The following is a 27,044-nucleotide window of genomic DNA, read 5'->3' on the forward strand; positions in this document are numbered from 1 at the left end:
TCGAAAAGACGAATCATACATTTTAGTTAACAATAGTTATTATTATTCTATTTCATCCTCTATTTCACTCTTTTAACTTATAACATATATAATATAAATATGTAATACGTTGAATTTCTATATGATAAAATTGGAACATTAAAATATAATTTCGTTCTCCAATCATTTTTCATTTAAACAAAAATCATAACTCATAAATTAAATCAATAACTAGTTGTACCTATTATTCTATGAATCTGCAACAAAAATAATACAAACAAGTAGATATTAACCATTAACCATGAAATCAAAAATAGGATAAAATATATAATTGTACGGACATAAAAAAAATGTACAAGAATAATAATTATAAAACCCAAAACTTTGTATATAATAATTATAAAGCCCAAAACTTTGTATGATTTAGATATTGAAAACATTAATCAGATGAATTTATATAAGTATCTATTAAATTATTATATAATATTTAATTAAGATAAGGCTAATTTGAAATAATTATGTTGTATATTTAATAAATAAGAATTTATTAGAAATTAGCTAAACTAATAGAAAATATAAAATTCAATTTATGATATTTTATGAAAATAATTAAACCTGTAAATCTGAATTATGGATTAAATTTGGAATAACCGAATTTATCATTCTAATTATCTTTTATAGATTGGGATACATTTGAACTTTATCAATTATTAAAAAAAAAGAAAACAAAATCAATTATTAATAGAAAAAGGAAAAAAAGAAAAAATCCCCGCCCGCCTACCCGCCCTCGCCTCCCTCCCTGCGTCGCTGCAGCCCTCTTCCATCCTTTCCAATCCCACCACTTTTCTCTGTCGGTCGTCATTTTCATCTGCTATAAACTCTAAATCTACTGCTCCTCATCTTTCGCGCGCTCGTCAATGATCTTACTCTCATCCCTAACAGACACATCTCTCGCTCGCACCGAAGCTTGGATTTATTGAGGGTTTCGGCCACATTTGCCTCTGTTTCAGTTTCCACGACTTGCATGATCTTACATCCCACCAGTACTCCGATATCAGGTGCGCTTTTTCCACTATCACGTAAACCATCTCAATGTTTTTAGCCAAGGCATGTGTATTTGTGTGTTCTTTATTCAGATTGAAGTCTTGGCATCTTCAGAAGTTATCGGTTGTGTCCTTTTCGTGGCTTTAATTAGGTTGAAATATGGCTTATTGTTTTCGTTTTTCAACAAAGAAACGCAACTTTTCGTTGATTTTTTTGAAGTAACGAAGTTATAGCTTCATCAGACAAAATTCAAAATTTCCGCTCTAAAACCAAACCCTAGAACTGGAAAAAAAGAAGCATTCCAACTCAAGTTAGATCGGAGGAAGATTAATAACAAAATTATTTTGTCAAAACACACCGATAAGCCGCATTAACGATAGTTTCAAATCTACCCAACCTCTAGGAGTTTGTTCGTCTTATGGTCTTCGGGATTGGGGTTTTGTGGGCAGTTCAGGCAGTTGAGGTTATGTTGGCGGGTCAGTGATACACTTCATTACAATAGAAATAATTTATGATCAGAACTGTATGCTTGAGCACGGTCATATGAGTTTTAGTTTTACAGCTAACTGAATTGTGAATTTGAGATTTTCTTTTTCTCAGAGTTGTTAATTCAGTTAGTCCCCCCCCCCCCCCCCCCATCATGGGGTATTTATCAATGTCTCCATTTATTCATTGGATAATTGTGTTAGACCATCGATTGTGAAAATGTAATGTGTGCAGATGGTGAGTACTCCGCACCAATTTTTAATAATTGTTTGTTCAACTATGGAGTAATTGTTTGATTCTTCTCAAGGGGAGGTTATGAAAACCACGATAATTTTTTCTTTTACTTCAAAATTTGTGCGAGGATTTGTGATCATGAGATGGATATTAGAAGTGATGCTTTGGATCAAGGAAATAATTTGTGATCAAGGAGTTTGCACTTTAGCTCAATCTCTTTTTCTCGTCAGTTGCACATTCGGAATTCTGTTGTGTTTCCTGACACTGTAGATCTAGCTCAGTTTGAAATACAAACTTTCATTGTAAACATTTTATGCTTACTTCTCTAGTTAAAGTGTAATCACTGCTCTTTATGCCTTAAAAAACAAAGGTGTGTCCCTAAATATTAATCCAACATTATCTGAGCTTTATTTATTCTTTATTTTTTATGATTTTCTTTGTGAACTCCCTAAACAATAATTTCGTTTTTGACTTATTCAACTGGGTTGGGGTCTTTTGGTCAACAGTGTTGTGGCTGCATAATCTCTATGGCTGATCGTAGAAATGGTAATAGCCAACCTTCCAATGGGAAGACTAGTGGGGCAGGGAATACATATACTATTGATCTTGTTAACTTCAGCACAAGACTGAAAGCTATATATGCTCATTGGGGTGAACACAAATCTGATATGTGGAGCTCTTCAGATGTACTAGCTATTGGGACACCTCCAACGTCTGACGATCTGCGGTACCTTAAGTCTTCAGCGCTGCATATCTGGTTGTTTGGTTATGAGTTCCCAGAGACTATAATTGTGTTCACCAAGAAACAAATCCATTTTCTGTGTAGCCAAAAGAAGGTCTCTCTACTTGATGTTGTAAAAAAATCTACCTTAGATGCTGTTGGAGCAGATGTCGTTATGCATGTGAAAGCAAAGAATGATGATGGTTCTTCCTTAATGGATGCTATATTTCGTGCCATTCGAGCTCAGTCAAAGGCAGATGGGCTGGAGAACCCAGTAGTTGGATACATAGCTAGAGAAGCTCCTGAAGGGAACCTTTTAGAGACATGGTCTGGGAAGCTAAAAAGTGCCAACTTTGAATTGGGTGACATAACTAATGGGTTATCTGACTTATTTGCCTGCAAAGATGATAATGAAATCATGAACATCAAGAAAGCTGCATTTTTAACCGTCAATGTGATGAATAAAGTTGTGGTCCCAAAGCTGGAAAATGTGATTGATGAGGAGAAGAAAATTACCCATTCAGCATTGATGGACGAGACTGAGAAAGCCATTCTGGAACCCTCAAAAGCTGGTGTGAAGTTAAAGACTGAAAATGTTGACATATGTTACCCTCCAATATTTCAAAGTGGAGGGGAGTTTGATCTCAGGCCTAGTGCTGCTAGCAATGATGAGTTACTTCATTATGATCCTGCAAGTGTGATCATATGTGCTGTCGGGTCCCGATACAAGAGCTATTGCTCTAATGTTGCAAGAACTTTCTTGATTGATGCTAATGCACTGGAAAGCAAGGCTTATGAGGTCCTTTTAAAAGCCCAAGAAGTGGCCATCAGTATGTTGAGGCCTGGAAATAAGGTGAATGCTGCATATGTAGCTGCTCTTTCCGTTGTCGAGAAAGAAGCTCCAGAGTTGGTTCCCAATCTTACTAAATCAGCTGGAACAGGCATTGGTCTTGAGTTTCGTGAGTCTGGGTTGAATCTTAATTCCAAAAATGACCGCATAGTGAAGAGCGGCATGGTGTTTAATGTTTCACTTGGTTTTCAGAACTTAAAGTTAACAGATAAATCGCAGAGCGCTGCTGGTAAAACAAAGAACCAAAACTTTTCATTATTGATTGCTGATACAGTTATTGTAGGCAAAGAGAAGACAGAAGTTTTGACTGCTCCAAGCTCTAAAAGTATGAAAGACGTTGCATATTCATTTAATGAGGATGAGGAGGAAGAAGAAAAACCCAAGGTAAAAACTGAAGGTAATAGAAAGGAGGCAGTGGTCTCAAAGACGACTTTAAGGTCAGATAATCATGAGATCTCAAAGGAGGAGCTCCGAAGGCAACATCAGGCTGAACTTGCTCGTCAGAAGAATGAAGAAACTGCTAGGAGACTAGCTGGTGTTGGAAATGGAGCTGGAGACAATCGTTCTTCAATGAGAACTGCAGCAGACTTGGTTGCTTATAAGAATGTAAATGATCTGCCTCCCCAGAGAGATCTGATGATTCACATTGACCAGAAGAATGAAACTGTACTTTTGCCTATTTATGGTAGCATGGTTCCTTTCCATGTTGCTACTATAAGGACTGTCTCCAGCCAACAGGACACCAACCGCAGTTGTTATATTAGAATAATTTTCAATGTTCCTGGGACTCCTTTCAGTCCTCACGATGCAAGTTCATTGAAATTCCAGGGTTCTATATACTTGAAGGAGGTTTCATTCCGCTCCAAAGACCCGAGACACATCAGTGAAGTAGTACAGCTAATTAAAACATTACGGAGACAGGTTGTTGCTAGGGAGTCTGAGAGAGCAGAAAGGGCAACATTGGTTACACAGGAGAAGCTCCAGTTAGCTGGTAATCGATTCAAGCCAATTAGGTTGCCTGAGCTTTGGATTCGCCCCCCTTTTGGTGGGCGTGGGAGGAAGTTGCCTGGGACTCTGGAAGCACATTTGAATGGATTTCGTTATGCTACCACTAGATCAGAGGAACGGGTGGACATTATGTTTGGTAATGTCAAGCATGCATTTTTCCAGCCAGCAGAGAATGAAATGATCACTCTACTTCACTTTCATCTTCACAACCATATAATGGTGGGGAATAAGAAAACCAAAGATGTACAGTTCTATGTCGAGGTGATGGATGTTGTTCAGACCATAGGAGGTGGAAAGAGATCAGCCTACGACCCAGATGAGATAGAGGAAGAGCAAAGGGAGAGAGACAGAAAGAATAAAATAAACATGGACTTTCAGAGCTTTGTAAACCGTGTCAATGATCTTTGGGGCCAGCCCCAATTCAGTGGTCTTGATCTTGAGTTTGATCAGCCTCTGAGAGAGCTTGGATTTCATGGAGTTCCTTATAAATCTTCTGCATTTATTGTCCCAACCTCTACCTGCTTGGTTGAACTTATAGAAACACCTTTCCTTGTAGTCACACTTGGTGAAATTGAAATAGTAAATCTAGAGAGAGTTGGCTTTGGACAGAAGAATTTTGACATGACTATTGTGTTTAAAGACTTCAAGCGAGACGTTCTTCGGATTGACTCTATCCCTTCCACGTCACTGGATGGTATCAAGGAATGGCTTGACACAACAGACATCAAGTACTATGAAAGTAAGCTCAATTTGAATTGGCGACAAATCCTAAAGACAATAACCGATGATCCACAGAGCTTCATTGATGATGGTGGATGGGAATTCTTGAATTTGGAAGCTACTGACTCTGAAACTGATAACTCTGGGGAATCAGACAAGGGATATGAGCCATCAGATGTTGAGCCTGAATCTGACTCGGAAGAGGATGATTCCGACAGTGCATCATTAGTTGAGTCAGAGGATGAGGAAGAAGAAGATTCTGACGGCGATTCGGAGGAGGAGAAAGGGAAGACATGGGAAGAGTTGGAGAGGGAAGCAAGCAATGCTGACAGGGAAAAGGGAGATGAGTCAGACAGTGAAGAAGAGAGGAAGAGAAGAAAGATGAAAACTTATGGTAAGTTTCGAGCTGGTCCTAGTGGCAATGTCCCCAAGCGGCCGAAGATCAGATGAGTTCCGTAGGACACCATTGTTTTATTTTAATATAACGTGCTTTTTGTGGATTAGATTTAGATCTAGTTCTTTAGCAAGTTCTGCCTTCTGCAATTCAGTTGTCCTGACGTTGGTTGCAATATAATCCTTTAGCTGTTGGGTAAAAAGTTTTATGATGATTTGGTAGTATGTTTTATGAGTAACACTGTTTGTAAATGTTTAGCATCGGTTTAGATGGAAGTCGTCCGCTTTCGACAGATTGACAAGAAGCTGATGTGCGATCTGGTGTCTGTGCCTTTCCTCTTGATAGTACTACTGTTCAATGTAAAATGGCTTTTATTTTTGGTAATATACAGCATACTTCTCCTGCTCGGAGAATCGATCTTTTCATCTGCCCTCGCTCTTTTTAGACTTTCCCTTTGTTACAGAATGGTGTTCTAGAGTGTCATTCCTCCTGTAATTGTGAACTATTCCAGCATTACTTTCTGATTCCTGTTTTTGTGAGCAACTAAATATCATCAACATTTAGTTGCTTAGTTTGAATAAACAGGGCACAGTATGATGAGAAAGAGAAGTTGGGATTTCTGACTGAGTAGGGGGCAAAAAGGATCGTTGGGAAGTCCATTTTGTCCCCCCTAAACGCAACGCTATTGAGACAAAGGAGGCATGGCCACTGGCTTGTTTCAACTTTACCACTTTTTCTTTCTTGGGCACTGACACTGCCATTGGCATTGCCACTGGCACGCCTATTTCACACTCCCACGTCACATTCATCATCATCATTATTATTATTATCTCGGGCTTAGGGTTAGGTTGTCCTTCAGATATAATATTATGTTTATGACATTGGAATTCCTCCCACATCACATTCATCATTATTATCTTTCCCATCTTTCCCACATCCCACCTCCCACCTCCCACCTCCATGTTTCCAATATTATCAACATTTTTTTTTAGTAGGAACAGTGACCTCTCAGGCTTTTTTGTTTCCTGAATTTAAACTATATTACTGAAGACTCGTAGTCATTCAACTATGACTTTAATCCAAATAACCCTACCAACCTTGGAACCGAATAATTTTTTTTTTTTTTTTTTTAATTTTATAGAAAAGAAGATTAAACAATAATTTTGGAATTGGAAAGAAATTGAGAAGACGTTTTGAATAAGAAAGAGTGTGGTAAGCTTAATTGTATAGTGGTAATAAAAACGGGACATTTATTATTGTCTTAAAAGCTCATATATTATTGTCTTCCTTGTCCAATCAATATTGGGTGAAAAACGTCTGAGTCAATCCAAGAGATCACGGACCCACTCCACATGGCCTAGCTGGACAAGACGGATAGGTGTTACTTCAAAGCTTCTAAAATTGTCAGTAAACTGAGGAATTGTTGTTCATTTAATCCAGAGACTGTGAGGTGGGTCAACTGCGTTACTGTTGGAGGTCATGTTTTAACGATGATGCTTACGCAAATTACTAGAAAGTAAGAGTGCGTTTCAAGGCAAACGACCCCACATCGCCTTCTCAATATCACTCTCTCCCTCTCAGACACCTCCCATTTATTGTCTCGCTTTGGGGTTTTCAATTTCAATTCTCTCATGCCCCGCAGCTTCAGCCTGCCTTTATGGCCAACGGGTCTTCTCTGGACATTGCTTTCAGCGTTACGCTTGACGTTCCAAGTGATTCCTTCGTGCCCTTTTCTTTAATCGCTTCCATGAGTGGTTTCCGGTTTTGGTCCCTTCTGCCCCGTTGGCCTTTGGATTTTGGAATCTTCTAGGTGAGTTTGAGCGGCTGCAAAAAAAAAAAAAAAAAAAAGAAGACACCCCGGATTCCTTCTTCTTTCAACAGCTGTGCTTCGTGTTGTTAGGTCAAAACCTGTAGGGGTTGAACTAATTTCGGTGTCCTGATTTGTTTCATTTCGTTTTCTTTCTTCTGGGTTTTCTTCGTGGTGTTGTATTTTGGTGAAGTGGGTGACTTGATTATCCGTTTAAATGAACTAAGAGCTCAATTTCTAAAGGGATTTGCCCATTTCTTCTCTGCATTGATAGATTGTTATCGTTTCTGGAAAGTTAGTGAGTTGTTTCTGTAAGAGAAACTAGTCAACCAACTACATTGCCGCTGGTTTTGGAAACTTGAGCTTGAGTTTCTAGGGTTCTCTGCTGATTTCGGTCTTGAACGAAAGTTTTTCTGGGGGATTGCTTCAGTTTCTGCTTGCACAAGCTTTTTACAGAGAGCGCCAAGGTATGAGGGGGCTTTAAGTGGCCTCATTTCAGGAAGTTCTATGTGAATTCTGATATATGCTTGATGGGTGCCTTTTTGAAGCCCTTGCATTGAAGTTATTCTTTCAACTTTTTTCAGTGGGAAGATGGCTTGCGTTAAGCTAGGATCCAAAAACGATGCATTCCAAAGGCAAGGACAGGCCTGGTATGGACCCTGAACTGTTAAACTTTAACTATTTCTTTCCTGCAACAGATATCTGTGCTGTAACTTCAAGATAGCTTGAGGTTTAGCCCACTAGTATTACAAACTTCATGATGGTAACTTCTTTGATGTTCTTGCAATTAACTGTGATTAGAAGACCCAACGTGCTTCAGGCTGCCATGGTTTCTAAATGCTCTCTCAGTACCCAAATGCCATGGTTTCTAGGAAATTTTGACAAAATTATCTGATAGGAACTTTGTGCTGGGATTTATTCTTTCATTGTTCTCAGCTAAGATGGGAACTTTTAGATCAAGTAATGTAGGCATGTTTTAAAGTTAGTTCTTCATCTACATCGAAAATATGGAACTCGTCGGAAGAGAATGAATAAGGGGAAGCCTTCCTACTTGATTTATGCATTTTGTTAATGGTTGCAGGTTCTGCACTAGTGGACTGCCTAGTGATATCATTGTTGAAGTTGGAGAGATGTCCTTCCATCTACACAAGGTAATCTATGTTTTCTCTTTGATTCCAGTCGGCGTTGCGCGTGCTTAAGAAAACAAACCCCTGGTTAAATTTGATTCAGCGTTCATAATTTTCCTTTCTCCATTATTTTTCTGATGTAGCCTTGAGTATTACAACAGTGCATTTATTCATATGCTTCATTTACCTAAATCTTTTACCTTCCATGGCTGCAGTTCCCTCTGCTATCAAGAAGCGGGGTAATGGAAAGAATGATAGCTGAAGCAGCTGAAGAACAGGAGGAAGGAGGTGTAATAACTATTCCTAACGTTCCTGGGGGTGCCAAAACATTTGAACTGGTTGCCAAGTTCTGCTACGGGGTCAAAATTGAATGTACACCCTCAAATGTTGTCTACCTCCGCTGTGCAGCTGAGCGTCTAGAAATGACTGAGGAGTATGGGGAGGGTAATCTCATTTCTCAGACTGAGGCCTTTCTGAATCAAGTTGTCCTCAAAAGCTGGAAGGACTCTCTGACGGCGCTACAGACATGTGATGATGATATCCTTCCCCATGCAGATGAACTCCATATCACTAAAAGATGTATCGAGTCACTTGCTGTTAAGGCATGCACTGACCCAAGTTTATTTGGGTGGCCAATTACAGAGCATGGAGGACCTATGCAAAGTCCTGGTGGCAGTGTTTTGTGGAATGGCATAAGTACGGGAGCTAGGCTGAAACATTCAAGTCTGGATTGGTGGTATGAGGACGCTGCAACCTTAAGCTTGCCTCTTTACAAGAGGTTAATTTCAGCTTTGGAATCACGTGGAATCAGACCGGAAATTATTGCAGGGTCTGTAACTAACTATGCTAAAAGGTATATTCCTGGTCTAAATCGGCGTCAAGGTTCTAGCGAATCTAGTAGTCGACTTGTGCCAGTGGCTTTGGGGACACCGTCCTCAGAAGATGAACAAAAACTTTTACTAGAAGAGATTGATAGGATGCTTCCAATGCAGAAGAACCTAGTTCCAACCAAGTTGCTTTTTGGGTTATTGCGTACGTCCATGATTCTTCGTGTCAATCCTTCTTGCATCTGTACTTTAGAGAAAAGGGTGGGTATGCAACTTGATCAAGCCACTGTAGAAGATCTTTTGATGCCCAATTTCACTAACTCCATGGATACCCTTTACAATGTTGACTGTGTCCAAAGGATTCTTGAGCACTTCCTAGCAATGGAGCAGGTCAATCATGGGGGCGCCTCACCATGTTCTATTGATGATGAACAGCTGATAGGGTCGCCCTCTATGCCACCAATTACCATGGTCGCAAAGCTGATAGATGGATACCTTGCAGAAGTAGCTCCTGATGTCAATTTGAAGCTTCCTAAGTTTCAATCCCTTGCCGGTGCAGTTCCTGATTACGCTAGACCTCTGGATGATGGCCTTTATCGTGCTATAGATATATATCTTAAGGTATGGTTTATATTACATGTTACTGTACATTGCAAGTCATTTTGATGTCTAATTTGGCTGGCTGCATCATCTGGCCATCAAATATGCCATGTATTCTGCCTTTCTGTCTGGATCAAATGTCATGTAACCAAGTAACAGTCATGTAATCAAGTAACAGTCATGTGGCTCGATTACGTTTGCTAATTGTTTCTAATGCTGTTAATCTCTGCAGTCACACCCATGGTTAGGAGAATCCGACCGAGAACAACTATGTCGACTGATGGACTGCCAGAAGCTTTCTTTAGAAGCCTGTACCCATGCTGCACAGAATGAAAGACTACCCCTTAGAATCATTGTTCAAGTGCTCTTTTTTGAGCAGCTTCAGCTTAGAACCTCAATTGCTGGCTGTTTTCTGGTTTCGGAAAATCTTGATGGATCCAGACAGTTGAGAAGTGGGATTGTTGGATCTAATGAAGGAGGTTGGGGAACAGCTGTTAGAGAGAATCAAGTTTTGAAGGTTGGGATGGATAGCATGAGGATGAGAGTATCCGAGCTTGAGAAGGAATGCTCAAACATGCGACAGGAGATCGAGAAACTAGGCCGACCAAAGGGTTCGAGTGCATGGGGAAATGTATCGAAGAAATTTGGATTCAAGCTGAAGTCTCAAATGTGCAGTGCTCAAGAGGGTTCAGTCAGTAACCAATATAATGGGAATAAGAAAACAGAGAAGTTGAAGAACAGCCAAGGAAAGAACAAGAAGAGGAGTCCTGCAATTTCAAATGAGTAGAAAAAGTCTTTTATTTGTTCCCCAATGTCTTTATTGCTAGTGGTGTTGCTGCTTGTTGTTCCAAAAGAAGAATACAAAAGACACAAGAGACAACCATTGCTTGCCCATTTCTTACATTTGTTGCAAAGCACCATGAAAAATGTCTTAATCCAAAAATAATTGTTGTCTTGAAATTGAATAAAGCAGAGTCCAGACATCTTGAGATATACAAGAGGCAGGAGGGGAGAATACAACAGACATCTTGAGATATACAAGAGAACACAAAATGATATACATTTGAATCTGGACAACCAACCCAGTGACCACTGCTCTAAACAACAATGAGCATGATGAAGCTTTATATGTTATGAACTAATTAAATTGTGGAAGAAAACATTAAGATGAATGATTCAGTTTGATAAGAATTGGCTATATTTTCTTCTTTGTTTCTGGCCTTTTTAGTACAGCAACGCAGCATTTCATGCATCTATTTTGAGGAGAGTGTTAAGAGATGTACTGTTGAATCTTTGAGCAAAGCCTCTGATCACTAGGACGATAACATCTCGGAGGTGTCGGGAATGCACTATCAAGTCAACCTCATTTTCACTGTCGACTACGATTCTAAGCCGATGTTGACCACTTCTAAAAAGTTCAACCTGTTAAATCATTGGGCACATCAGAAAATATTACAGATAGTCTAAATTTTCTTTTGCAACCATTGAGATGTCAAATCATTGGGCTCAAGAACGTTTATAGCTAGAGACGCTTACATGAAATGGAGGCGCATAAGTTCCACGAATTTCAGTGGTCGGAAAAGATGTCTTTGAACCTGGCTTTACAACCTTCACTCTTTTCTTGTTGATTTCCAGAATTCTTCTCTCGAAGCTTCCAACTATAGAAATCTGGGAGGATATCATATAATGGTTAGTTCGTTTTCCATCTATATACCAAAAAACGATCCACGATGTAAATGTGGTACAAAAAAGTGGACGAACCTTCTTCTGAGCACGATCCTTGTCGTACAATACCTGTTTCAGAAGTGTTGAGCAAACAATCGAAGGAAAAACGAGTTAAAACAATAAGACAGAGAGGCAAAAGGCAAGTCCAGCATTATTCCTTTGATGGCATGTTTCAACCAATGAGCAACAACGGCTTACCGCAGATTGTAAACGTAACAAAAAATGAAAATTAAATACGTAAAAGATTTTGAGTTCGTACCTCGAACTTTACAGAACCAAGATCAAGCTTTTGCTTCACTTCCTTAACAACATCAGGCTCTGAGAAAATACACTTCAATCAAGTTCTTTCACAGGTGAGGAAGAATAGGAATATCATTTGAATGATATAACAGATGGCTTTGGATATCATTTCAAGAGTTCAGTGAGATAAGTCAAAACCATCAAAGACGAATGTCTTCAACAAGTTAATATCTATGCTGCACTGAGAGCGATATCATGTTTGGTCCATAAGTCAACCTAAGTTTCATTTCCTAACAAGCTTTTGGTATCCTATACTAGTTAATCAAGTACAAGAGCTTAGAATGGGATGAGATTTTGTCTTACCAACAGCAATTGACTCGGTAGACGCTGAGACAGGTTCACCCTCAATACCGTCTTCTCTCACAGGAGTATAAATGGCAACCAACCTATAGCCCACGTCATCAACATTAGCTTCATACATCCTGCCCGTCTCTCCTGGAGTTTCACGAGATCAGACAATTCAAAATCACAATAGTAGTCCATGTAAGCACCTCATGTTGTTAATACGTAGGGAACCATATAGAGTGTTACGAATATATCGAAAAGATTAGTTTTTTTCCCTAATCTATCATATAAAGCTCGTGATGCTGCAGCTTACTCATTATGCTATTATTAAATGTGACAGGAATTAATATTGTTGTTTATACAAAATACAGGAAAATATCATTCAAAAGAATCTATAATACCTGGTATGGAGATAAGATCAGGGCTCCCAACCATGGACCTAAGCCACTGAATTCTACTCTTTCCTTCTTTTCCTCCACTGTAAACGCCACGAACAGCATATAAATTGGTATGAAAACCTCTGCCCTCTATCTCCAGCTTATCGATCTTAGGAACTCCTGTACCGAAAAAAGATTTAAAAAATAGAAGGCAGTGAAAGTAGTAGTAAGGAAATTTTTAAGATTTAAAAAATATGACCTGGCAACACTGGTGAAGTCTCAGCATAGGTCGGCTCAGTTGATCTTCCGAACGAATCAATCACAATGCACTCACATCTCAAAGAATGACCAATGTCCTCGAGACGGACTTTGTAAGAGCAAGAACGCTGTGTAGGTAAGAGCTCAAAAGACTTGGTATCTCCTGCTTCAGCTGAAATGAACCTGTTTATTTGTAGTTGTGGCATTCAGAATAAAGTCTCGAAGTAATGAACCATTGCATGTTGAACGCCAAATTTTTTTATGCAACTGATATGCTATTCCTACGTGAAACATCGTGCACTAAATTTGGTAGATTCATAATCCTATTTGTCAGAACGTATACCCGTACTCTGATAGAATGGAATGACAGTAAACAGACATTCGGTTTTGACGAACCAATGGAAAAAAGACAAATATTTTAGCAACCAAAGAAGTCATTTACAAGAATTTAATAAGCGCACAAGCACAGTATGAATGTATGATACAATACCATTGGTATATCACTTCTTTTATGTACTTATTCCAGACACATTGCTGATGGTCACTCTTCGGGATCACTTCGACTGCAGTGAGGACTTCACCTTCAATTGCCTTTCCAGTGAGAGCCAGCATTTCCACTTTAGGAAGCTCTATAGATCAACAAGAAGTCAAAGTTTAAAAATAAAACCTGAAAAGCTTCATATAAGGAAAATAATTAGAAATGAAAGTTCCAAGCAGATTGAAAAAATTATTACCAGGGAGAATAATGTCTGTTGGATCAGACAACACGAGTTCTCCGACAACAGAATCTGAACGCACTGGTGTGTATCTGTAGGATATTTGTTACAAAAGTGAGCCAGTTAGAGCATCTTATCTGATGGCTTGGCAGCCGAGAGAACTTCGTAACAAGTCGATGTAAAAAAATATCACATGATTCGACTTACAAGAACTGAACAGAAACTCTACCTTTCTTCGAATATATTATATTTTTCAAACTTTCGATTGATTTAATTGAAGAATCATACGAAACAAGAAAACAGATGCACATGTCAAAAGATATTAACAAGGGGTCTCCATTGAAATTCTTGCTGTCGGCTTCTTAGTTTCGGATTTGCCTTTTGGTGGCTCCTTAAAAAAAGAAAACGACCACGTGCAGGAAAACAATTGGACATTACATTTAGAGAGAACAAAAGGTATAGTTACCCAAATAACAGACGGCAATTATAATCAGCTTCAGTGACTTCATAGGTCCTAGAGGTGGCCCCTTTAATGAGAATGATTGTGCCATCATTTGTCTCCTGATACCAACTAAAAAGGCTTGATCCCTCATGACCACCAAAATATTTGCCTTCCCCAGAATAAATACCAAAAGACAATTCTTTGACACAAACCCCAGAAACCACTGGTAAGGCTGCCACAGTATTTAATATCAATTAGTTAACAAATTAAAATCCCACATGTTACTGTGAAGGATGCAAAGATTTATAGCCATAACCGTACCTGGGGTTACAGGTGAACTTGAAATTGCAACTAATGGCTTTCCACATTTGCCATCAACACGTTCGGGAAGCCAATACAAGGACAAATATGTCCCCACGTCATCAAGAGATGGAGCATACGTTCTGGTACAGTACGTATACCATTCAATCCATTTATTTATGTAGTGAACTTAGTTTAATGAATTGAAAATCAAAACCAGCCTTACAGCGTTCTATCACATATGGAGACATCTCCACAAGAATTCGACAAGTCCTGTAGTTCAGATTCTTCCAGCTTATGCGTCGTCCTGTACCAGACATACTGTCCAGCACCTTCATGCCCACCGAAATACAACTTGATTGGAACTACCTCCTGGCCCTCACAGCAATCTGGTATCTCGAGTTTTAGTCCCATTGGTTCCCCTACAACAAAGAAAAGGGGTTCAGTTACAAAATATATGAATCAAAATATGAATTCTAAAAATTTCATACAAATCGTCTAGTAAAGACAAGAAAATTTGTTTCCAATTTCCATCTATCTTATTTTCTCTCGACTTCTCGTGAGCCAACCTAAGTTTGTATCTAATTCCAAGCATAATATCATTCTCAATGCTAATTTTCTTCATTCTAATTCCAGTTCTACAAAAGTTTATATGAGATATCATCTTGGCACAAACATCATGAAGGTAAAGCAGGATTGCAAATCTTCCAAAAAGAACGAGGCAGCAATCCTAATAAATGGATATAAATTACCTGGGGCAATTGCATCGGATGTTACGCTTCTTGGGTTTCCTTTCATTCCATCATCTCGTACCGGAGTGTAAACAAGTTCAATACGGCTTCCAACATCATCCAAAGTTAAATCCAGAAACTCTGTTATATAAGAAAATTTAATGAGAATTTAAGGAAAGAAGAAAATAAAACCAATCAGATAACTCAACAAGATCTCACCATCTTTCCCGAGTTTCTCCTTCGTTCCATTATTATTAACCCTAAACCATTCATGATGGCAATCTCCTCTCGCCCTGCATTGAAAGAACAAGTAAGCAAAAGAAAAGACTTGGCATCAAGAACAAAAGTATATTCTCAGAATCACACCCCCCACTATAAGCTGCATTAAAGCTCAAACGCTGGCCCTCTACCAGTAATCCATCAATTTCCAAAGACTGGCAAATGGGAGGACCTGCATTACAAATATCACACATACATATAAGAAGCTTCAACTAAACAATAAACAAACACAATTATTAGTCAAACAACAAATATATCAACTTTATTTAAATTTAAATGATCCAGATAAATTAAAAACCGGCATTTAACAATCTGAGTTAGAACTTATACAACTATAACAAGCTGAACTACAAGAATTTGCCGACTGTTTGAGGAGTAAAACAGAACAAGTGAAACAGAGCTCCTCCTAAAATTTTCCCATGTGAAGATGAAAAGAACTATATTTACCTGGCACTATAGGTCCAATTTGTTCAGAAGTAACAATAGGACCACGAGCCCAGTCGTTTCTTACAGGCTCACAAGAAACAGAAATTAAATAGCCAATGTCATCAACTGATAGCATGTACGTAGCAGAAGTTGCACCCCTAACTTCATTCTGAGTCCCGTCACTGCTAGTCTGTACCAAAAATATACTCTAAGAAATAGAATGGTGTGCACATTGCAACAAGTAAATAAATAAATCAAAACGAGTTTCATGGTATAAAAGACTTAAATTACTAGATTTGACTGGCTAGGTCTGTTTTTATTTTTAGCTTTTTCAAAATGACCGAATCTGGTTTGGTACTAGTCAAAGTAACCCTGAAACTTTTCGATACAGGGTTACAACATATAGATGTTAAGGTTGAAGAAAGTACTCGAAACCACCGAAAAACCGATTCGCCCTCATCACCACCCCAGTAACTTTTGTCAACACTAAGAACCGTTCCTTCAACAACACTTCCAACAATCTGCAGAGAGAGCAATCTCGGGCTACCTGGTCATCAAAAACCAACCAATTTTTATAGCTTTCAAGAAAGTAGAAATAGACAAACAAAAGACAGAACTCATTATTTATCTGAACAACTACAAAGGTTGCTTGCAGCATAGGAAAAATAAATGTTTGATACCAATAAAGGACATCAACTTGTCGGATGTAGGCAATGTTGCAACCTTTGTCTCCTTGTTAGTTTTTTTTTTTTAGGTTTACTTATCTTATTGTGGATTCATTCTTACTATAAAAAAAGCTAAAATCAGAAATTGTGAGATTTCATTCTGACGTTTAACGTTTTAGAGATTATTTAAAAAAAAAAAAAAATCATTCTCGTTTCTTGGCCATATAAGTTCCTATTGCCAAACAAAAGAACAGAAGGCATATTCACATTTTAAACTATACATCATAGAGAATTATGATCAAAGTAAACATTTTTAATAAATGGACAATGCACTAGGATAACAATTGGATAACTGCGATCAAAAGCCAGCAAAAAGGAAATTACCAGGACGAATTCGCTCTTGTGCCATGCAAATTCTCGGCTCACCCACTATCCCATCATCACGGACAGGTGTACATTGAAATGAAATAAATTTTCCAATTATGTCCTTGGTAAGACGATACTGAAGATGTCCGGAAACCTCAGGTATTAGAGTGCCAGTGTCATTTTCAATCTGCAGATTCATAGAACAGTCATGTCAACACTGTGATAATCATCTAATACCATTCTTATCAAGCAAAATGATGATTACAATCATCAGACTACCTATCATTACGGTCTATCAGGCAATCAATCAAATTAATAGGAGAGGACAAGGGATGGGTTTGGGGGGAAGCAAGCAATTTTTATGTAATCGTGTACTTTTGCACTGATCCTAAATCAGTATTAAAATTTTACCCCGAGAACTAGCAGTAGCTTGAAAGAAATCCCTTCAGTGAGGTTTTACAACGTAACAATTAGCATTAGCAAGATGATCTGTGAAGATCAGTACAATAAATTATTATTATTGCATACCTCATGAAGATACCATCTGTAAATACTTTTTCCTTCATGACCCCCAACATAACCATATGATGCCGTTAATATCCCGCCTTCAGTGTAATCACCAGTAATGGACAAGAAGTTTAAGCTCGGAGGAAGAGCTGCATGAAAGGAAATTAATTAGGAGATATATCTAAAATGACATTGTCCTGAAGCTGAAGAAGATACAGGTGTACTATCTTAAACTGCAATGCTTATAGGACATGTATTTGCATACGTTGATTTCATTGATTATTTTATTTCATCAATCAATAAAACAGTTTCCTATAAATAAATATATATATGTAAATATGTATGTGTATGTCTATAAAGTTAATCCTAAAAAAATATTTACAATTTTAAAGCACATCAAGGTCATAAAATTATACTATTTGACCATATGAATTAAACCCACCCCTTGATTAATTACAATTTCAATAAATCCAAACACACACAAAAACGAAGTAAGAACTTACTATCAACTGGACCATCTGATATTGCATAACTTGGTTCCCCAGATTCACCATCTGGAGTCATTGGAGTGAATTTTGCTACAATATAGAAGCCAACAGCGCCAAGAGGTATGCGAAATGCCTAGACAGACATCAAACTTAAGGGTAGAAAAGGCCAAGAAAATTGCATAAGATGAAACTGACAACTAGATCAATTAAGCCATTTACCTTAGCAATCTTGGATGTGCTCAATGCCTCAAGACCCTCAAAACTTTCCAATAGTGAAGAACTTGTTTTAAACCATTGTACTCGACTAGAGCCTTCACTTCCTCCGGTAACAGTACCAGTTACAGTAATCTTACTGTTCTCTCTTATATCTCCAACTATCTTCACGTTTGTGACCTTTGGAGGAGCTGAAAATGGGAAATAGAAATTGAAAGAGAGGGAACATTCCCAAGTAAAATAACATTCAACTTTATATGTTTTAAGTTAATCTCTCTTAAAAGTTTACATTTCCAGTATATAGGAAAGGATGGATAGTATGTATATATAAAATAACCTTATGCACTTACTTGCACACATAATAGATAGAAACTTAAATGCATGGATACATTTTCAAACAAAAGAATAAAAGCATAATTGACAAAAACACAACACCTAAGAGATATGAGAACAACATATATTTGGTTTTTTGGCTTTTTATGAGAAACCAAACTTTCAGAGTGCAAAATGGAAGAATCTATGATGGCATACAAAAAACCAGCCCACAAAATGGGTCCAAGCTCCAACAGAGAAGAAATATACTTCAATCCAAAAGAATAAGGCATAGTTGATAATTACAAAAAGCTTGAGATACTGTCACACAAAGAGGTGTTAAACCTAACAACTTCCCAAGCCTCCTCCCATGACCTCTAACCCCAAGATATTTACCCCTACAATTTGTCATTTGGCTAAAGAAACGAAACTGTATTGAAAGAAAACAAATGAAATGGAAGGGAGCAACTTAAAGGCCAAAAGGATCAAACATCAAATCACACATGAAATCTAATCTATTAAAACTTTAAATAATTGTACACATGAAACTGCAACATCTGAAAATGCACGACAAGTACTAGTCTATGTTGCCAAGTTCATCATTTAACATAATTTAAAATCCTAAATTTTATGTTGAAGAACATTACTAGAAATTCATAGATCTCAAAACTGAAACTAGTCAAATTACCTGGTTTAACTACATTAGATGTCACTGACATAGATTCACCTTCTTGCCCTAAAAGACATCAAATAAGATTACCAATTATTCTCATAGCAACAAAATTTATAATATAAGACCAACTATTATAAACAAAATTGCAAGAGGCAAACCCTCCAAATTGACAGGAACGTATGCAAAGGTTAATTGCCGCCCAACATCTTCTTTATTCAAGGTATATTCACATGTACCAGAAGACACCAAAACAAATTCGCTGCAAAAGAAGTAAAGAAAATTTTAATAATAGGATATAAAAAACATATACAAATAACATTTTGAAGTAAAAGTTGTCTATTTCTTATCAAAAAAAAAAAACAAAAACAAAAGTTCTGCTGCTTCAAGTTTATTCTTTAAATAGAAAAGATGGGACAAGGAAATTGCAGATATAAGCAACATGACAAAAACTATGTAATAGATCAGGTTGATCAAGTTCACAGATGTAAATCTGTAGACCTTTAGAACTTTGCTTCTATGGGAGTTTGTATCCTAGAACTTTAACTTTCTTTTTTTCATCTAATAATGAAAATTTTGTTTCTTATTATTAAAAAAAAAAAAAAAAAAAAAAAAAAAAAAAAAAAAAAAAAAAAAACTGTATTTATTACTCACCCAGTGTTCCGGTTCTCATACAACCATTCAAACTTGCTTGGACCTTCTCTTCCTCCAAAGTAATCACCAACTCCCTTGATAGTAGTTCCTTCAACAACATCTCCTACTATTCGAACGTTACTGACTGATGGGGGAGCTGTCATCAGAGGTCATGTTTAGCTCCATTTCTAATGCTTTTTAAACAAACAAATAAACATAATAATAATAATTTACTCTAAGAGCTAAGAACTAATTAATTTTATAACATCCTCTTGAGTTGCCAATTCATCTATTTGTTCATTCCAGTAGAACTTATATAGCTAGGACTGAGAAAAAATCTATGCAGTTATTCAACCACATACCAGCTTTGATGAAATCAGTGTACTTGTATTGAGGTTCGCCTTTGGCACCTTCTACTGTAACGGGTGTGTACATGAAAACCAAACTTGAATCAATATCATCTACTGTCAAGCAATATTCCTCGTCTTCTGCTCCAACAATAACAACAGGGGGGCTGTTCCATTTTCTCCTTAACCAACTGAGGATGTAAGATAGTTTCAGAAAAGGACCATTTTTATATGTATAATAATAGTTACTGTGTGTATGTGGGGGAGGATAAGCTTAACAACCTTGCTTTTCAATGTTTTGAAAAATTGGTTGGGTAGTTTGATTATCAATATTCAGGAAGGTTTCTTTACTTTTAAGATAAAAAGATGATTTGTTTGTCATTTTATATTTAGGGGTCGGTTAAAGCTACCTCACATTGAGTTTTTGTATGTTTGTTAGGTTGAAAAGTTTTCTATAGTTATTTGAAGCTATCCTTTCAAAGCTTTTAGTCTCCCTTACAGGGTTAGCAGCCTTTACTTCAATTTCTATTTTCCGTAGTGTCGAAGTGAAAGCTTTATGATTTTTTTTTTTTTTTTTTCTCAGTAAGCAAGCTTGCTATGATCACTCAGGCTAAAGCTTTTTCAAATGCGGCTAAAGCTTTTTCAAATGCGGCTAAACCGTTCCTTCGAAGGTTCAAAGGTTTTTTGACCTTCTTGGAGGAAAAAATTTCTATGGCTTTGTGCCTATGATCCATAATTATGGTTTTCATTTTGGGTTTGATAGATCTTATATTTTACCATTTTGCTTCTTTATATATACTCCTGAGGTATACATAACCTTGCTCACACACTTTCACAATGTCCTTGTCAAGAAATAAGAGAATAAGCTCAACTTTTGTATTTGAACAAGAACAAAAAATGAAGTTAATAGAACTGTTCTCTGGCTGCGACTAATACCTATCCCATAAAAACTCACAACAACTTGTTCACTGATGATGATACATAGCTTATCCCATAGTAACAAAAAAAAATTAAACTTTTCATTGAAGAAATGAAAAGAGATTAATGCTCAAAAGATACACTCTAATTATAATTTTGTAATTTAACCTATAACAATTAACATATGGACTGGCCATTGAAAATTTTGAAGGCTTCCATTTTCATCATGATGCCAACAGCCTATTAGAATACACAACCGTTTCAATTAAATCTTACCTAGCAACACTTTTCCCAGGAGATCCTCCACACCATGCCACGACAGCTGAGCCTTTGATAATATTACCCTCCACAAGCTCCCCATGCACTTCAAGGTTTACAACCTTCGGAATTTTGCTTCCTTAAAATAAAAAATTTAAAAAAATGATTGGATAATGTCGCTACATAAGCAGCTCATAAGTATATAGATAGTTTGGAATGAATGCAGTAGATGAAAATCAAAATAAATAAAGAAATAATCCCAACAATAAAATCTTTCCTTTCTTTTAACTTTTTTTTCTTTTTTTTTTTTTTTTTTTTTTTTGGTATACCAACATATTCGATGAGCATTATACAGGGGCTTCCACAGGTTACAAAAAAATTCTAAGTAACCTGGAGAGAAATTACAAAAGAACATGGAGGAAGAGCTCATAGTTGCCACCCCAGCCCTAGCATTGTGAGCTTTTTACTTTTATGGTTCTTTATCATTAAGATTTTGAATTGTTTAAGTAAGCATCTATCTCATTGCTTTAAATTTCAAAAGGTTTTCATGGAAGAAGATTTTTATCCAACCATAATTCCAATTTTTAGGGTAAACTAATGATAAGTCTAAAATTTCTTCCATTTTAAGATAACATTAGCCCACTCCACAAATTTGTTTGGTTTTCGTTAATGAGCATTGGGAAGAAAATTGTACTCGTTTCTAAGATCTCGATTTTGTATTTTCTTTCTTTTGTTTTAACTTCCTTCAGGAGTTTGTAAGCCTGGAACATTTTTTCTTTTTCATTATACCAATGAGAAGTTGTTTCTTGTTCAAAAAATATATATACTGGACCCTAAAAACATATAGCAAGGGAACATCCAAACTCACCCATCTGTTTCCTAACAAAACAATCATAGTTACCTGGGGCAACTGGAGACGATACAGCAAAAATGGAATTATACTTAGTATCTCCAAGGATGGGAGTGCACTCTACTTTTAACACTTTACCAATATCTTCATGCTTTGGCCAATAAACCTTCCCAAACATCAGCAGCAGACATAAGAATGATGTATGGACCTTCCAGTTAATCATAAGGATAAAACAGAAAAATAAATCCCTGCAGGGTCTTTTACCTCAGCTGTAGCATCTGGAATAGCAACAAAATTCGTAGCTATTCTCTCCCCAATAAACCACTGATATGTTAACATTAATTCTTGGTTACTTGAGTTTTCTTCTGGGTTATACGAGAAATGACAGCGACAAGTATCTTCTTCAAATGGTCGATCAACAGAAGCTTCCTTCAGCAAGTACCCAGGGGGAGAATGATCTTTCCATTTCTCAAGAAGAAAGCGAAAAGTTGAATCTGATCATTTAAGGCATACATGCAAAAAGAAGTAGCATTAATCAACAAAGATCAAAGGACCTGCTTAACATTAGTTTATGCCAACTCCATCCATGGAAAAAACATTCAAATAATACAATGGCATGACTTTTTCTCTTTAGATTTACACATTTCATTTATATATAAATTAAGTAAAACTTGATGAATAGACGAACAAAGGGATTTTCTTTTTCTTTTTCTTTTTTGTTGCCTCTCTGATCTTTCAACAATATCCAGTGAACTCTAGGGGAAAATCAGAATGAAATAGCTTCGTAAAAGCATAATAGTAAAGACCTGCTGCAAGATCTGGACGGCAAAACTCCCAACCATCTCTAATGCATAGGCCGGTATGTGCAGGATATCGCTTAGCCAATACAACCTCCTCTCGAGAAAGATCTGTCCAAAATTTTCAAAAATAAAAGATAAAAGCTAATAAACACATATACAACTCAAATTTTAGTTATAAAATAGGAAGTGGAATCCAGAGGTCTTTAGCTGGAATGTAAACTACCAATTGAAAAGGAGAGGGCCAACAATTCCAATATAGATAGCTGAAAAATAAAGTTTAATTAGGTTACCTCTATCATTAAATTTTTTTAAAGTAGGTCCAACCAACAAGATGGAAGCTGCTTCCAGATGTGTGATTTTAAGTATGGGATTCTCCTCTACACGCAAATGCTGCATCATAAAAAATTTATCCGGAGTTAATGGACAAACGATCTTTAACATTGCCTCTATACAGAGGCTTTACAAAAAATAAAAACAATAACGAACTTTAACATGAATTCATAGAAGAGTTAATTTACAGTTTCAAGAGTTTATAAGTATGCCATTTTATCTCGCATGCAAACCTTTTGAGCCTATATGTGCATAGCAGTCTTGAGTGGTTAAATTGAGGCCACTTATATGATTTATGTAAACCTATATAGATAGATACAAACCTCCAGTGCAGGTAAATGAGGAAAACCCTTGAGAGTCGAAATTCTGTTTTTGCTGGCAGCTAGTACCTGCATAAATTTTTGAAACAACCCTTACATAAAGAGAGAGAGAGAGAGAGAGAGAGAGAGAATTCAGTTGACCTGCTGACAAAAGAAAAACTTTTAGATGGATAAAAACCTGAAGTCGAGGCTGACTTGCCATTGAAAGTGACTTCAACTTATTTTGGGCAACGGAGAGAAACTATAGAACAATAAGATGGCAAAGAAGCATAAATAACGAACAAAAAGAGCAGGAATGTCAGAAGGCTTGCTAATGAAAAGTGGGGGTGGGGGTGGGTGGGGAGTGTTTTTTTTCAACTTTTACCTCCAAATTTGGTAGCTGTGGAAGACTCGCTAATGAGGTTATTTGATTGCCAGCCAGATAAAGTTGCTAAAACCATAAAATAAAAAAAATAAAAACATTTAGGAAAAATATTTTCTGTCATGCGACAAATGTTTTCATTTTTCATGCTAGGTAAGGAAAAAAAAACGTGTGAGATACCTGAAGAGCTTTGCAATTATCCAGAGGCTCAAATCCAGGTCCTTTAAAATCATTGAAACTCAAGTCAAGAACCTGGAAAGAAAGGGGAAAAGGAGAAACTTAAGACATTAAAACTAAAACAAAAAAGTCAGTTGAAACTTCATGAGTATAGGATAATGTTGCCAAGTTTCAGAACTGCTATATTGATTAATAGTGTTTAGTTCGACGCCCATAAGAAATACACCTCAAAAGAAATAAATATAGATATTAAGAAATGACAAACCTTGACTCTCTTTAGTATCTCTACTCCTTCCAAGGTTGACAAGAGGTTGTCCCTCAGATAAACGAACTACGAAAAACAAAATCAGTAAATCAAATCATACATTTAAAATTACCAGTGAAGCAAGCTTGAAGAAATTGGTTATAGTGATGGAAGATGAGAAGATACAATAACCGACAGTCTAGAGAGAGAGGAACAAAAATGCTCATATATCTTCCCCTGAAGATACATTTATGTCGAGTCAAATAGGAACCTACTGGGTAATCGTTTAATTACAGCTCTTCTATTCCTTTTCAGTGAAGTTATTTCTAAGGTGTAGGATAGCATGGAAAGATGTCATGATCTCTTGCACCTCCATAGAGAGAAACATATGCATGCCAACTACTCTATTGATCAAAAAGTGGGCTTCACGAAAGGGAAACGACTGAAATATACCTCAGCATTATTAATCAGTTCAAAGGAAAATAAGGAAAAGACAACGAGAGCTCGACACTCTCCTGTGTCAAGAGCTATCTGCTACCATCCTTTACACGCAGTTATTACAAATGGAGTATGTCAAGAATACGCAAGGCTTACCTCTAAATTAGGCGACAAATTCAACCCACTAGCATTGAGACTGCGGACTCTATGGCCCCTCAGATCCAACCTCTGGTGCATAACATCAAAACAAATTTAATAATGGTATTTTCACATGCATGATTGCTAACAAGCATACACTTAGATAAAACATTTTTCAGAAAATGGATGAAACATCATACAAACAGAGTTCAAGTCATTGGTCACTAGTCAATCGTCCTTGGTATGCCAAGAAAAAAGATGTCATTGTTTTTTTTTTTAAACCAAAAATTAGAAGAACCAATCAAAGCAGAGGGCGGTGATAGAAATGTAGAATTTTCCAAAAGAAAGCATCTGTTTGTTGTTCTGCACAAATATGCACTGTATGGAAATTGTCTTCCAGTGCCTTAGACAATAAAATGTTTCAGGTTTTACAAATACCCTTCAAAGCCTTAGGGTTCAAGCCTTCAAGTAGAAAACTTGATCATAAAAACTCTTATTTTTGACAAAGTTTCTTACCAAATCATCACCCGGTTTTATTTCCACCTGAGGAAGAACAACAAAACGAGAATCTCTGCTTTCAGGGGTTCTACTGGCCTTTCTTTGTCCCGATAATCTAGAATTCTTTTCAAGGGGTGTGGTGGATGAAGATGCAGATCTTGATCCACTTGAAACTGCAGGGGATCGAGCTGATGGAGAGGAAACCTTTGAGACTGTCTTTCTAGCTACACTGCTACTACTGGCGCTGCTGTCCAGGGAAGTGGAGGTGAGCCTTCTTGAGATTAAAGAAGATGAGGAGATTGATGGTGTTGACTTAATTGTAGACTTCTTAGGACCATCTTTACCGGTTTCTTTTCCAAGTGTATCAGATGGGTTCAAGGATTTCAAACTCCTGCCTGCTGATGAAATTGGGACAGATTTTCTAGTCTCAGGTACGCTACTTCGAGGTGAATTCTTGGAAACAACTGAAGACAATGAGCTTCTTTTAAGTTCAGGGAGAGAACGCCTTGTTGGTTCAGATGCTGGAGTCCTTACGGCTGCAGCCTTGCTGACATTGTTTGGCTTTCTTGAGGAAGATGCAGGAGAATTCTCCGGCAACCCTCCAGTACTTTTTCTTCGTGTCACTGGAACTGAATTTGAAACTTGAGAAGACACACTTGCAGTTGATTTAGTGAGATCAGAAGAGGAAACTAAAGCTGTTTTAGATTCAATGCTCCTTCTAAGTGAGCTAGCCTTCGTTGAATCTGCAGCAGAAGGCTTCCCAGATTTTATACTTCTTTTTGCACTTCCTGAAGAAATGACGGCAGGAACTTTTTGCGAATTGGGACACTTCACAACTATATCTTCACTCGGTATGGGAACTGGACCTGACTGAGACGTGGAATCTTCTAGTTTTGCTTCCACAGGTTGGTCTACGGAACCCTCCATAAGCGTTAAATCGAGCAGAATTCGATCAAAATGGCAGGTTGGTCAAACGTGGCAAGAGGCCATTGTTTTCTTATTATGCTCACCAGCTGAATTCGATTGAAACAAGCCAAGCTTCAATTCTTCTCAGTTCTTCAAAAAAAAAAAAAAAAAAAACACCAAATAACAACTAAAACTCAGCTGCACCAAGCTCATTAAAGCCGTCAAAAAAATTCCACTACATTCCCATCAGCAGCTCATAGCGACTTTCTTCAGCTCAACGACAAGAACCACGCTGCAAAATTCAAAAACCACCGAAGCTTTCAGTTAAACACAGAGTACTCGAGAACCGAACACCACACTTGGATCCTGCACAAATGAAGTTTCAAAGCCGAAAATCGGTCAACCAAAGTGAAAAGTAGCAAGAAAATGGCTCCAGCATAGAGAAAAGAAACCAACAAAGAAACAATGGAAGCTCAAAATGCAGCTCACAGAACAGAGCACAAAGTGAGAGCAAACTTACCAAAACAGACAATGGGTTAGAAATATCCGAAGCAGAAAAACAAGTCTAGGGTTTCGATTAGACGAAGAGAAAGCATAGAAATTTTCGCAGAGTGACACCACAAAAAGCAAAAGCAGGAGAGGGAGAGGGGGAGAGAGAGAGAGAGATGGAGGGAGAGAGAGAGAGAGAGAGAGAGAGATGGAGGGAGAGAGTGGAGCAACCAATAAGCCAAAAGAGGGAAGCAGCTGGCTGGGGCCATTGTCGGATTATTTGAATAAAATTTTCAAAATAATTAAAAAATTGTTTTGGAATTTGGAAACTTGTACCTCAATTCATTTTGGCGGAAACCATTTTAATTTTTGAAGATGACAAATTAAAATATAAAAGGATTGAGCCGAGCTGAGCTGAGCGAACTCGGACGAGTTTGAGTCCATAAAGTCAGCATTATATCACATTCAGCCTCTCTTTTT

The 27,044-nt window shown here is 37.3% G+C and overlaps 3 protein-coding genes across 6 annotated transcripts; 2 read left to right on the plus strand and 1 right to left on the minus strand.

Moving 5' to 3' along the window:
- Positions 1-733: 733 nt before the first annotated feature.
- LOC111781384 (FACT complex subunit SPT16) lies at positions 734-5,863 on the plus strand. The gene is made up of 2 exons (XM_023661942.2): positions 734-1,037; positions 2,250-5,863. The coding sequence occupies exon 2, from the start codon at positions 2,271-2,273 to the stop codon at positions 5,490-5,492; it is 3,222 nt and encodes a 1,073-aa protein (XP_023517710.1). The 5' UTR covers positions 734-1,037; positions 2,250-2,270; the 3' UTR covers positions 5,493-5,863.
- Positions 5,864-6,899: 1,036 nt separating this feature from the next.
- Positions 6,900-10,698, plus strand: LOC111781396 (BTB/POZ domain-containing protein At1g30440). The gene is made up of 5 exons (XM_023661959.2): positions 6,900-7,710; positions 7,828-7,893; positions 8,325-8,394; positions 8,586-9,818; positions 10,030-10,698. The coding sequence occupies exons 2-5, from the start codon at positions 7,835-7,837 to the stop codon at positions 10,582-10,584; spliced, it is 1,917 nt and encodes a 638-aa protein (XP_023517727.2). The 5' UTR covers positions 6,900-7,710; positions 7,828-7,834; the 3' UTR covers positions 10,585-10,698.
- Positions 10,699-10,728: 30 nt separating this feature from the next.
- On the minus strand, positions 10,729-26,754 carry AIR9 (Outer arm dynein light chain 1 protein). 4 transcript variants are annotated; one of them, XM_023661952.2, is made up of 39 exons: positions 26,596-26,754; positions 26,280-26,441; positions 25,188-26,182; positions 24,690-24,761; positions 24,117-24,182; positions 23,855-23,926; positions 23,678-23,743; positions 23,492-23,554; positions 23,317-23,382; positions 22,954-23,053; positions 22,670-22,771; positions 22,128-22,357; positions 21,915-22,029; positions 21,032-21,152; positions 19,853-20,028; positions 19,512-19,647; positions 19,019-19,119; positions 18,876-18,923; positions 17,882-18,066; positions 17,678-17,795; positions 17,196-17,323; positions 16,686-16,854; positions 16,065-16,183; positions 15,658-15,826; positions 15,298-15,382; positions 15,151-15,224; positions 14,953-15,072; positions 14,427-14,622; positions 14,222-14,343; positions 13,925-14,132; positions 13,477-13,550; positions 13,233-13,371; positions 12,744-12,925; positions 12,509-12,664; positions 12,126-12,257; positions 11,782-11,840; positions 11,559-11,591; positions 11,334-11,465; positions 10,729-11,219 (listed from the first exon to the last, which is right to left on the minus strand). In XM_023661952.2, the coding sequence occupies exons 3-39, from the start codon at positions 26,094-26,096 to the stop codon at positions 11,043-11,045; spliced, it is 5,220 nt and encodes a 1,739-aa protein (XP_023517720.2). In that variant the 5' UTR covers positions 26,097-26,182; positions 26,280-26,441; positions 26,596-26,754; the 3' UTR covers positions 10,729-11,042. The 4 variants fall into 4 exon arrangements, with proteins under 4 accessions (XP_023517720.2, XP_086976118.1, XP_086976117.1 ...); XM_087119992.1 differs by having other exon boundaries at positions 26,280-26,367; positions 26,596-26,749; XM_087119991.1 differs by having other exon boundaries at positions 25,188-26,441.
- Between the last annotated feature and the right edge of the window lie 290 nt (positions 26,755-27,044).

This window comes from Cucurbita pepo, chromosome 19 (genome assembly GCF_057944985.1).
Source record: "Cucurbita pepo subsp. pepo isolate OVF chromosome 19, ASM5794498v1, whole genome shotgun sequence".
In the NCBI taxonomy this organism is placed as follows: Eukaryota; Viridiplantae; Streptophyta; class Magnoliopsida; order Cucurbitales; family Cucurbitaceae; genus Cucurbita; species Cucurbita pepo.